The following is a 12,067-nucleotide window of genomic DNA, read 5'->3' as shown; positions in this document are numbered from 1 at the left end:
TTCAGGGATGGAGATTTTATATATATACCTATATATCTATGTATATATAGTCAGATACTTTTGCCAGGGTTTTTTGGAAAGAGGCTTGAAGCTAACTAAGGATGTGGTACATGAGCTGACAGCCATGTGACACTCATGTCAGGAGAAGGCAGAATGTTACATTCAGAAGTAAGTCCTGAGGGGCGCCTGGGTGGCTCAGTGGGTTAAAGCTGCTTTCGGCTCAGGTCATGATCCCAGGGTCCTGGGATCGAGCCCCACATCGGGCTTTCTGCTCAGCAGGGAGCCTGTTTCTCTTCCTCTCTCTCTGCCTGCCTCTCTGCCTACCTGTGATCTCTGTCTGTCAAATAAATAAAATCTTAAAAAAAAAAAAGAAGTAAGTCCTGATTATGTCCTATGTGACCCGGTGCAGCTGTGTCTCAAGCCTGAACTACTCTTGGATATTTTGAATTATATGAGCCACTTTTACATAAGAGAGAATGCTCTGGGTTTTCTAGCACTTATTGCATAAAAGCCTTAACTAGTACAATGATGAAAACCCCTAAATCCTATGCCTCCTAAACATGGTCAAGATGGTTGGACCGGAAATGTTTCAAAGTAGAAAGGAACAATTAACTACTATAGGCACAGAGAAACTTAACATATTCATGAAACATAATTTCGAGGAGTATTATCTTTCTGAAATACCAATTATCATTCAGAAGTTGAAAAATATAACCCTGTGTAACAAAATGTTCAAACTTTCACGGAATTGTTGGCAATGAAGTAAATAAATTATGCTTGCCATCTCAAGAAACACGTTTTAATTTTAGAGTAGCTATTTAAGGCCAGTCTTTCAAAAATAGTTAATTAGGAAGGATAAGACAAGTCTATTAAGACCACTCCTAGTTTGTGACAATAAAACCACACCATCAGCATCCAGATTATTACTTAGGTGTTTTCTCTAATAAAAGAATGTGAAAGCAAAACGACCCATTAGGGACAGTCAGGCTTTGAGAACTTTCTGAGATGGATGAACTAATTCTCGTCTAGGAGAGCTAAGTAAGCTCTGATGATTTTAAATGGCTTACGTGGGTGAAAAACCATTGGCTTGGGAATTAGAAAGCCTGAATTCTAGTTTCAGTTCTGATACTAACATTAGCTCATTGAGTGTGACCAAGTCCTTTTAATCTCCATGAACCAAAGTTTTTTTCTCCCATAAAACAAGGAATTTAGGCTAGAGGTTGACTGAAGTCTCCTCTGGCTTTAAGATTATGATCCAGTAATTTGTACTGTCTCTCTGTAAACAGGAAGACTTCTTCACGTAAGTCAGAGTAATTTATAAAATATAGAAATTATAAAAAGTGGCATATATTTCATTTTCCCTTGTATTCATGTGTAAACCCCATTTTCTATACTTCAGCTGCTAGTGAAAATAAGATAAAACAAGGAAGGATCAGTGCCATGCAGAATTAAAACTAAGTAGAAAGCATGGTGTTTTCCTATACATTATTCAACAAGCACTTTGTATTGGGCTCTGAGTATGAATGTGAATTTGTCCTTAAGAAGCTCCCCATGTTAATAGTGGAGGCAGATTAACTATAGTTCAACTAAATGGTACCACAAAAATGAACAAACAGGCTCTGAGTGTGTGTACAGAGGGGGGATGCTTAAGCCAGTGAATTTAGAGCACTCTTAGAGCTGGCCCATATAAAGATATTTTAAAGATGAGTGAAGATTTCTTGGCAGAGTTTTATCATATATTGAGCCCTATATTTATTATTATGGAAATAAAGTGGATATTTGGAAAGTGAATGCATCCCTGTAAATTTGATCCCCCCCGCCTCCGCCGTGGATTTGCTCTACTTAAGTTAACCAGAGTTAACATTGACTGAATGCTTATGTCTTATACTGTTAGGTGTTTTACATGTTACCTCATTTAACAGAACCGTTGAAGACCTCATTTTACAACTTAGATTAGATGACAGCTAGGCCTGGCGAAATGGCAAAGTTAGGATTCCCAATCACCTCTACTTATCTTCAAGGCTCTTGATCTTTCCAGGGTATGCCATTTCTTGTAACGAATGCAGAATTTTCGTCACAGCTCTAAAAACGCATAAATTCTGAAGCCTCTCCCTTCCAGTTAGGGGCCTACCCATAAAACATTTCCTTTTTTTGGGATCAGTGGAGTTTTCTCTAGCTCCTTGATTGGAAGAACCATCTGAGGAGCTTCCTAAAACGCAGGTTCCCAGGCCACACCCCTGGAGATTCTGACTCAGGATTGGATCCAGGCTTAGAATCTGTATTTTTAACAAGCAACTGGAATCCTAAAAGCAGTCAGATTGGAGGAAACACTGGGTTAGTGCCCTAGCCTAACTGATCTACCCATTTCTTAGACTCTTATTCCACCCCCTCCATTTCCATACCACTTACCATTGTTTTATTCACCGGTGATAATAAATACTACTGTTTCTTGAGCATTTATTCATTTACTATTCAAAGTCACCCACACCCTTGGACAGACGCTGCACTAAGGGGCCGAAACTGCAGTACCTGGGCATACAGTGGGCTCCCAATAATTATTTATTGGAGGCAGCTGCTCTTAACATGGAGAAGACTGAAAGAGAAAACAGCCAAGCTGGTGCAGCTTGTAACATAATCAGTATTTAGCAGTTCATTTGGGATGCATCATCTCCGCGAGGCCGCAAACCTGCCCAGGCCATGCTGCTGGAAAGACCACCTTGAACCCTCACACACCACACTAAAAAAGTCTTGAGAACCGCTCCCTTTTTCCCAATATGGCGGGGCCGATCACGTGGGTCAGCGGGCCGGGCCGGAGCGCTCCTGGAAACCTGCCGTAGGTCACGTGGATTGGGGGGGGCGGTGGAGACCACGGGGGCGTGGCCGTAACTCCGCCGGAACCGCCGGGGCCGAGACTCCCCGCGGGCCACGCCCCCCGGCCCCTCCGGGGGCTCACGCTCAACGGAGGGGTGGAGTCAACCTCGTGACCTTTCACCCCAGCATGGCTGCGCCCGTGGGACCGGTGAAGTTCTGGCGACCCGGTAAGGCCCTTGGAGAAACGCTGGGCAGATGCGGCGGCCTGACTTTGATCTTGGCCCCGCAGCCGGCGCCCTGGAGCCTGCGGACCTGCTCGCAGGCCTGACCTCGGCGGGCTGGCCACCGCCGCCTCAGAGCTGGTAGGCTCTGCGGCTCGGGCGCCCACCGTGGTCCCGACAGATTCGGGCGTCCGCCCCCAGCCTGGGCAGAAACTCTCTGTGTGACCTTGTTCGAGTCTCAGCTTCCCCGGGCCTCGTTTTCCTCACGCGTGATGCCTGCCTTGCCCAACGCTGGGGAAGCGCTGGAGCGCCCACGCGTGTCCTGTTACCGCCCCGGGCTGCGCTGTGGCTGGGCGAGCCATGCTGCTCAGGGCTTAGGAGCTCAAGTGTGGAGTCGGGTTACCTGGGTTCGACTTCTCGGCTGTGCCCTATAGTAGCAGAGTTCCTTTGGGCAAGTCACTTAATTTTTCTGAGTCCTAGCCTCCTCCTGTGAAATGGGTAGAGTAATAACTGTCCTGTGGGCTTGAATGACGAGCACAATGCCTTGTCTGACCCAGAGTAAGTGCTCATAGAAAAGGGAAAGCGGCTTATTTTGTTTTAGGGTAATTCTTGCCCATCTTGAGTGCCTACCAGAAAGTGACCGCCCTCCTTCGTATTGGCTGTCACCCACTTTCCCTCTCTCAGGCAAACAGGAATGTGAGTCACAGAATGCTTTGCCTGATGCGTTTTCGTTTCCTTATTAATCAGGATTTTATTGAATGTGTACGTGCCAGATCCTGCTAGATGCCTTCCTCTCCTTCCATCAGTTTCTTGTGAAAAACGAAAGTTTCTTATCAGTTAACCAGCTTGCCTTTTTCCACCACTTGCACTTCTGCAGGTGTGGGTGTGCAAAGTATATTGCAGCAAAAATGAAATGAGATGGAGAAGGTAATACAGGGAAAGCTTTTAAAGGGTATTTTAGAGTGGTGCCCTGAGATGCCAACCATGCATATATGTGATGTGGGAGATAAGACCAAGTAAGGGATGTTAATTCTTTTTAAAAATCTGTAGTTTGTCCCTTAGTGACAGTTTTATTCAGTATTTCAAATCATTAGCCAGTTATCCGTTCTGAATTTTATTTTCAGCCAGAACTAAGATTTCATTAGGTAATGAGATACCTTCTATTTTATTTACTCAAGCCTTTAATAACGGGCCGAAGCGTTAAGTATAATAAAGGCGTGAATGAATTGTTGCAAATCAGAACAGAATACTATTTTGGCTAAAGAACATGGGGTTGCTGGAAGACTTCTGTTCCGTTTTTCAGTTCGTTTGTTCAGAGTATACGTACTGAACACCTAACCGAGTGATCAGGAGGCAAATACAGATGACCAGACCGCTGCTCTGCTCTCAATATTTATTCTCTCTCTCTCTCTCAAGTTATGATGTGAAGTTAGATGTCCTTTAGAAGAGGTATTAAAGTGATGCAGAAAGAAGTGGTGGTAAGGGAGATAAGTTCTATGAGTCAGACTGTAAAGCTATCCTTGATTGCCACTTGCTAACCTGGTGACTTGGCAAACTCACTTAAGTGTGCAGAGTCTCAGTGACCTTATCTGTAAATTGGGCATAACAGCACCTACCCAAAGGATTGTTTTGAGGATTAAATGAGAATGCATGTAAAGCTCTTAGTACTAGATACATGGTAACTATTTTAATTACATTGAGGCATAGAAGAGAGGGAAAGATTCAATGTGTGGATAAGAAATACTTCATAAAGATAGTGATATTTTTGAGGTGAACAGTGAAACACAAATAAGATTTGTTCCTTGGAAAGGTAGGAGTGTGGAGCTCTGGGCAAAGGATGCAGCATGACCAAGGCAAAGTGTGATGTGGGTATGCCTCAGGAATGTCCAAAAAACCAAAGTAATTGAGTAGCGAGATGGTGTTGAGTAATAGGATATATTTTGGGGTAAAGCAAGAGATAACGCTGTTCTGTTTCCAGTTAATTATTTTTAGAAAAAATGCTGTTTGTGACCCCTCTACATTCATTCCATAACCCACTAATGGGGCATCACTCAAATTGAAAAACTGAAATGAAAAAATTGAAAGGTGAGGGAATGCTCTGTGGGGGTGGTTGGGGGCTGCTGTTTCCAGCCTTGTTTTGTAGATGGAGAAATGAAGTCATTTGTGCTTTGCGGGATTATGAACTTGTTACTCCCTTAAGTATAGAGAATGCTCCCGAGGGAAGCATCAGAATGGACTGTGGGATGTACATAGAGGGGAGGCAGTCCTCACTTGGCTGAATGAAGTCTTTTGTGAGGAGGAGACACACTCCTTATTGATTGATAGTAGCTCTTGTAAAAACATCTCATGACAGAATATACTGAGGAGGACTTGGCTGTAGGGGAGAGCCAGGAGGGGTAGTGAAGAAGACCCTTGGGTCAATTAAACCCTGGTGTGGGAGCAAGGAAGAGACCTTGCAGGAGCGATGCTAACATGGCTTTAAGACAGCCTGGAAAGGTTTAAAACGTGTTTTAAAATGGAGGGAATTTGTGACAAAAGCAGCGGATGAGGATGAGGTATTCTTTGCAGTAGTTTTCTTGGGGAAAGGTTATAAGAAGTTATTTAGATGTGGCGATAATAAGGGAAGAAAGGAAACCTGCCTCTTTGAGCACAGGCTTTGTTCCAGGTCCTGTTCTATCTTTTATCTTGTTGAAAGGAAGGTCAGCATTTTGGCAAAAACAATACGGCAGTGCCCCACTTACACGATTTTTGGCAATCTTGGACCTCTGGAACACAACTATGTTCCTAGAAATAAATAGAGAAGGGATTAGAGATCTGTGACAGTGACTCTAAACTTAGCTCTAGGGGGTTTACGGACCATGAGCATTTTCTATCCTGATACATTACATTCAGGTGTATTTTTCAGGAGAGGGAGTCCATAGCCTTTATTAGATTGTTGAGGGGATTTGGGACCTGCAAAAAATGTAAAAATAAATCACTGGGACAAAGGTGCTTCTCATAAAGCCCCTGTACTTTCACATGGCATCAGATTCTGAGTTCAGAAGTCCTGGGAGATGATGGTTTTGGATAATCACCCCTTTAGTGCCCCCATGTTTGATCTTCCAGGGATGGTTTTTATGATTCACAGAGGCATTACACCTCAGTGCTCAAAACTCTAGCCTTTGAAAATAGCTTCCTGTGTCGCGTTGAATTCCAAACCCTGTGTCACTTACTACTCTGAGTTCTGTCCAAGGGGTACACACACAAATCGGCACGAAAAGTTCTAGAAACCGATCATGAAAATTGAACCCATGTTCCTCTTAAGGCATTTTCCTTCAAAGGCTAAAATCCATGGTACCTTTAAGAGTTTTACATGATGGGATATGGCCATTTTTCACCATCCTGAGCACCAGTTTGTCATTGTTCTTACCAAGCAGCCATCGTGGAAAGCTGTCATTTAATCTACTCGGCACAGTGGTTTCTTGGAATGGTACTTCACGCCCAACCACTCCAGGTCTGTGGTTCAAAATGGGGGGTGCTGTCTCCTGCATCCCATTCCACTGGCCATGGTTGGTTGCATCAGGCTGGGTACTGGACCTGCGCTGGGGGAAGAGGACCCTTCCCCCGCCTCCAGACCCCACATACCAGGGACTCCCAGCCCCCCTCGCTGAGTCTTTTACTTTCTCCTTAGCATGTGTTACCACCTCCTGCACGAAGCTGTGTTCTGGGAGGAGGAGTAAAAGAAGCAAGTAAGCTGCTTGAGGGTAGGGGCTAGCATCGGGAGTGTTCCCTGTGGTATCTCTTGCACTTCAGTCCTTGTGGAGTGAGTGAGTGGATGGCCCGGAGTTGTGAGCCTGAGCGGCCTTGATTCCAGCTCCGACCCAGAAGCCAAGCTGAGGGATCGAAAGGAGCTGGTGGAGAGGTGCTGAGACGAGAGAAGGAGCAAGCCCCGGCAGCATTTGCGTGCCTGGTTCCTGTTGTCCCTCGTCCTTGCCGCCCCCCCCCTGCAGCAGCAGCACTCTTCCTGCGCCTCAGCCAGCTCCCACTGGGTTTCTGTCGCTTGTATGAGTAGTAATTGGTAGTAACCGGAAAACATTGTCTTCCGGAATACAGTTATGTGTGGCCAATTTGGAGCCCAGTGGGACTCTTCCTCTCAGTTCTTGATGCTTCGGTGAAGCTTTTTAGGGAAGATTTTTGTATTCTCTCAGTCCTTCCTAGATGCTTTCCTGAAGCTAAAGTCGAGTATCTTCTAGTGGTTTAAGGTCAAAGGCGTTGCTTGTGTTGTACCTTGCCTTTGAATTTGTAATGTCTGCACATTTTTCTGTCCATTGGTTGCATCAGAGAATCTGAAAAAAGCATTTCTCTTACAGGTACCGAGGGACCAGGTGTCAGCATCTCTGAGGAGAGACAGAGTCTAGCTGAAAACTCTGCAACAACCGTTGTCTACAATCCCTACGCTGCCCTTTCTATCGAGCAGCAGAGGCAGAAGCTGCCCGTGTTCAAGGTACACCGAATAAGCATGCGCAGTCGGTCGGCCCGAAGCAGTGTGCAGTGGCCTCAGACTTGGTACCGAAGTGAATCATGTCCTCTCACTCTTAGCGATTCTTTGTAGGACTCAGTGAGCTTGGAGCCACTCTTATCTGAGAGGATGAAGCTCAGAATACATGTGTGTTACTTAACCATATAAATCTTGAAAGTCCTTAATTTTTTTTTTGTTAGATATTGTTACAAAATGAAAAACTCGAAGAGATGGAACGACATTCTTTTTCCCCTTCTTTGCTTTCAATTACGGACAAATTCAGACATATGGGAGAGTAGAGAAAGCAGAACAATGAACTGCTATGCCTCCAGCTTCAACAGATTACTAGCCTATGGCCAATGTTAGCTTTCTTTTTAAAGGCGAATTTCTTTAAACAAGACTCATTGGATATATGAGGAGGTTTCTGTGGAAGAAGTTAACTCCCACTGACACAGGGATGGGATTTGGGTGGATATTATGTACTGTGTGCACATCTAGCACTTGATTTTATTGGTCTTACGAAATGGACGTATGTTCATTTCACAAGGGACCAAAGCATAAGCTAGAATTCAGAATACGTTTGTTTATAGCCATAGTTCTCCAGTGCAGACACACATGGTCCATGGGCTTGCTTTCTCCCTGTTGCCAGGACCACATGGGAAGCCAGATTGTAATCAGCAAGGGAGCTGTAGACCAAGGGCCATTTAGATAGAGCTGAAGAATGTTTCGTATAGCCCCCGAGGAAGGGCGATGTGCTCTTGAAGCCTCACATGATGCCCCTGGAATGACTCGAGTAGGTGTGGCCACTAGCACCCCTGGCTCCCTATCTCCTTCTCTTGGACAGTGCGGGGTTGGGGGGCGGGGGGAAGCTCCTAAGTTTTCACACCAAGGGTGTCCCTTTGTCCAGACAATGTTAATCATTCCTTTTCTCTTAATATGGGCTTTCTCCAAATTGATTTGAAACAGAATCCTTCTTAACTTAGCCAAGTCACCTAGATTAGAGTTTTATGTGGCCCTGAACATTTTAGTCACTCAGTGACCTTTCTGGGTTTCTCTCTCAGGTGATTAACTTCATATGTGAAGGTAAACCAGTTTGCCCATCAGAAGATAAGATTATAGGTTCACTGTTGCTGCCTTACTGTTGAGGGATGTAGTTTGAGCTCTGGTGATATATCAGGATTCTGGAGCTAGACTTTAGAGCTCAAACCCAAGCTTCTTTGTTTTTGTGCTGTTCTCGCAGCACAAAACACCATCTGAGCTTCTGTGTTGGTATCTGTAATATGGGACTAATAGCACCTCCCTCACAGGATCATTATGAGGCCCAGATGAGATAATCCACACAGAGCATTTAGCAAGGTCTCTGACATATTGTGAGTGTTCAAGTACACAGATAATTATTGTTTACCAAGTATTTAATTTTGGCCTTTTCTTGAGTGTTCTTCATCCTCCAACTGAACTTACAAGAAACTATAAATAAAACAAATGAAAAAGTAATCAAGGTTTAACATATTGATGGAAATTAAAATCGTACGGGTTGTTGGTAAAAAGCAAAACAGAAGTTAAGCATAGTTAGGTTCTCATGAGATGTTAAAGATAAATCTAGAAGATGAAAAGGGTAAAAGGGACCCATTCACCAACCCCTCCCCCATTAAAACTAAAAGTAGCTTTAAAAACAGAAATTGGAACTATAAGGGGCAATACCTATAAAGTTACTCCCTTTTCCCTGCTGCCATTACAAGGCAGCCTTCTGACCGCCTTCTGTAGGCTGGTGTTCTTGCTGGGGCCTGGACACGGCTATGCGAGGTGGTCCTCTCACTCCCTTACACGCCGCCTCCCTGAAGCTCTGTCCCCTCCTCCGCACCAGCCCTTGTGCATTTCTCTCCTTGCGCCCGTGGGTGCTGCTGTCATTTTTGCAGTCTCCAGACTGGAAATCTTGTCATGTCTCTCTCGAATGTCACACGTTGGACCTTCTCCATGTGCAGCCCTTCTTATCTAGTATGTGAAGTGTGAGTTACGGCCTTCAGTTTTCTCCGGCTTGGTCTCATCCGGTAGGGCACTGACAGCCCAGCCAGTGCCCCAGGGAAGGTCCAGACCCTAGCTCTGCTAGGGAAGCCGGCACTACCTGTCTTGTAACTCATTTCCCGACCACACCTCGAGCCTTTTGTGGGCTCTTGATGATGCCCCTGGAACAGAGTTTGTATAGTTTGCTTGTTTCCATCTTTTCCCTTTTTCTGATGTTATTTCCCTTTCCTGGAATGCCTTGTCTGTTTCTGTCTGTATTCAGATTGTCTTTCAAGTTTTCCTTGACCATCCACCATCCATCCATCTATCCATCCACCCACCCACTGGTTGGATCTACTATTCACAAAGTACCTGCAAAGATCCCAAACCTTTCGCCTTCCCCTACCCAAAATGAAAGAAAGCCCCAAGTCCAGGCAACTGACAAAAAATGTTTAGATTAATCAAGAGAAACCACCTGTAACAGGATCTGCAATGTGGGGTTGAAAAATGCAGATTCCTGGGCCCCACCCTACTCCTACTGAGTCAGAAAGCCTAGGAATAGGGCTAGGAATCTTCATTTTTAACAAATATCCTAAGTGGATTTTACACTAAAATGTGAGAACTATATACTTAGACCCCAAAGAATGCCAAATTAAAAAACCCCAAGCAGCCAGTACTTTAGTGAGGCAGTTAGGCAGCATGTTCACTCTCCCAGTCCTCACCACGTTGTCGGGGCCCAGTCAGACAGGCTGAGCAGTAAGGGTGGGGGTCTCGGCAGGGTTCGCGGCATTCCAGACCAGGGATTTACGGAATACCTTCATGACTTTCTAGGCTGTCAGCTGTGTCTCTTAGCACATGTGGGTACAAAAATACACTCAGAGCCTAAGTGGATAGGATGTTGGAATCATCTCTTCCGTTTTCTGCTCACAGTGAATGGGTAAAGAAAGGCTCAGTTGAAATACGGGTGTAGCTTTATTACGAACTTGGATTTAGAGGTAGAGGTGAAAGCATATTCTTTTTGTCTTCCCCCCCCGCCCCAGTTAATAAATGAAAGAATTTGTAACTAGATAATACATCACTTGTAGGAAATGTAAAGCTCTCCTTCACACCCTTGCTCCCTGGCCACCCTCTTCTGCTGGAGATGGTACAATGACCAGTTTTTTATTTTGTATTATTTCCTGCCAGGATAGCTTGTCATAGCATGTGTGTATCCTTTCTTTAAAAACACAAATAGTAGAGTATTATTTATACCGTTTTGCACCTTGAGTTGCTCCCTTAACATATCCTGTTGGCCGTTCCTTATCAGTGCAAATAGACATTTGTTCTTTTTTAAAACTTATTTATTTTTATTTATTTTTAAAGATTTTTTTAAATTTATTTGACAGACAGAGATCACAAGTAGGCAGAGAGGCAGGCGGCGGGGGGGAAGCAGGCTCCCTTCTGAGCGGAGAGCCCGATGTGGGGCTCGATCCTAGGACCCTGAGATCATGACCCGAGCTGAAGGCAGAGGCTTAATCCACTAAGCCACCCAGGCGCCCCTCTTTTTTTTTTAAATTCAGTTAATTAACATATGGTGGATTACTAGTTTCAGAGGTAGAGTTCAGTGATTCATCAGTCTTATATAACACCCAGTGCTCATTACATCACATGCCCTCCTTAATGTCCATCACCCAGTTACCCCATCCGCCTGCACCCCTCCCCTCCAGCAACCCTCATTTTGTTTCCAATAGACATTTGTTCTTTTTAGCACCCAAGGATATTCGATTGTTGGAGTGTTTCATAACTAATTTAACCCTGTTGATGAACATTTAGACTGAATTTTTGGGTATTATAAACAACACTTTAGTGAGTATGCTTGTATATGTACCTCTTCGTTCATATGTAGTGTTAGTATGTGTAGTATAACTTCTTGTAAGTGAAAAATCTTGAGTTAAAGGGTATCCGCATTGTATACTTTGTTAAGTTACTGCTCTCAGTTGCACTTGTTTCAACATGTATGGTCACCAGCACTGCAAACTGGGAATCTATTTTGATAGTTTTTTTTAAGACTTACTTTCCTTTGGCAAACAGTTCAAACAGCTCATTTAAACATTTGTAATGTTTAAATATGTTTGTTTAGGTCTTTAAAGAAAATGTATGGCTCTTTACAATGTATGTTTCTATTTTTCAGCTTAGGAATCATATATTATACTTGGTAGAAAACTATCAGACAGTGGTGATTGTTGGAGAGACGGGATGTGGGAAAAGCACGCAGATCCCACAAGTGAGTATATGCTCATATGTGTCTTTGCACTTATATTTGGCTGGAAGGGTTTTATAACTTGAGAACTCTCTTTACTATAATTTGCTTTTTAAGATCTTCTGTCAGAGAGAAAATATTCAACCCAACTAGATATTTTTTTTTTTTTTTTTTAAAGATTTTATTTATTTATTTGACAGACAGATCACAAGTAGGCAGAGAGGCAGGCAGAGAGAGAAGGGAGGAAGCAGGCTCCCTGCCGAGCAGAGAGCCCGATGCGGGGCTCGATCCCAGGAC

General features: G+C 44.1%; 1 protein-coding gene across 3 annotated transcripts in view; it reads left to right on the top strand.

Moving 5' to 3' along the window:
- Nucleotides 1-2,989: 2,989 nt before the first annotated feature.
- DHX35 (DEAH-box helicase 35) overlaps nucleotides 2,990-12,067 on the top strand; it is a gene marked incomplete at its 5' end in the record, with an annotated part of 63,603 nt that continues 54,525 nt past the window's right edge. For 2 of the 3 annotated variants that reach the window (XM_080813714.1, XM_080813716.1), the window contains 3 exons: nucleotides 2,999-3,038; nucleotides 7,382-7,515; nucleotides 11,702-11,794. In XM_080813714.1, coding sequence (XP_080669840.1) covers nucleotides 2,999-3,038; nucleotides 7,382-7,515; nucleotides 11,702-11,794 — 267 coding nt within the window. Of the gene's footprint in view, nucleotides 3,039-7,381; nucleotides 7,516-11,701; nucleotides 11,795-12,067 lie in introns of all 3 variants that reach the window. The other variant, XM_080813715.1, reaches the window with a different exon arrangement.

This window comes from Martes martes (assembly GCF_963455335.1).
Source record: "Martes martes genome assembly, chromosome: 9".
NCBI lineage: Eukaryota > Metazoa > Chordata > Mammalia > Carnivora > Mustelidae > Martes > Martes martes.
The sequence above is the reverse complement of the archived record's forward strand: the minus strand, read 5'-3'. Positions and strand labels throughout refer to the sequence as shown.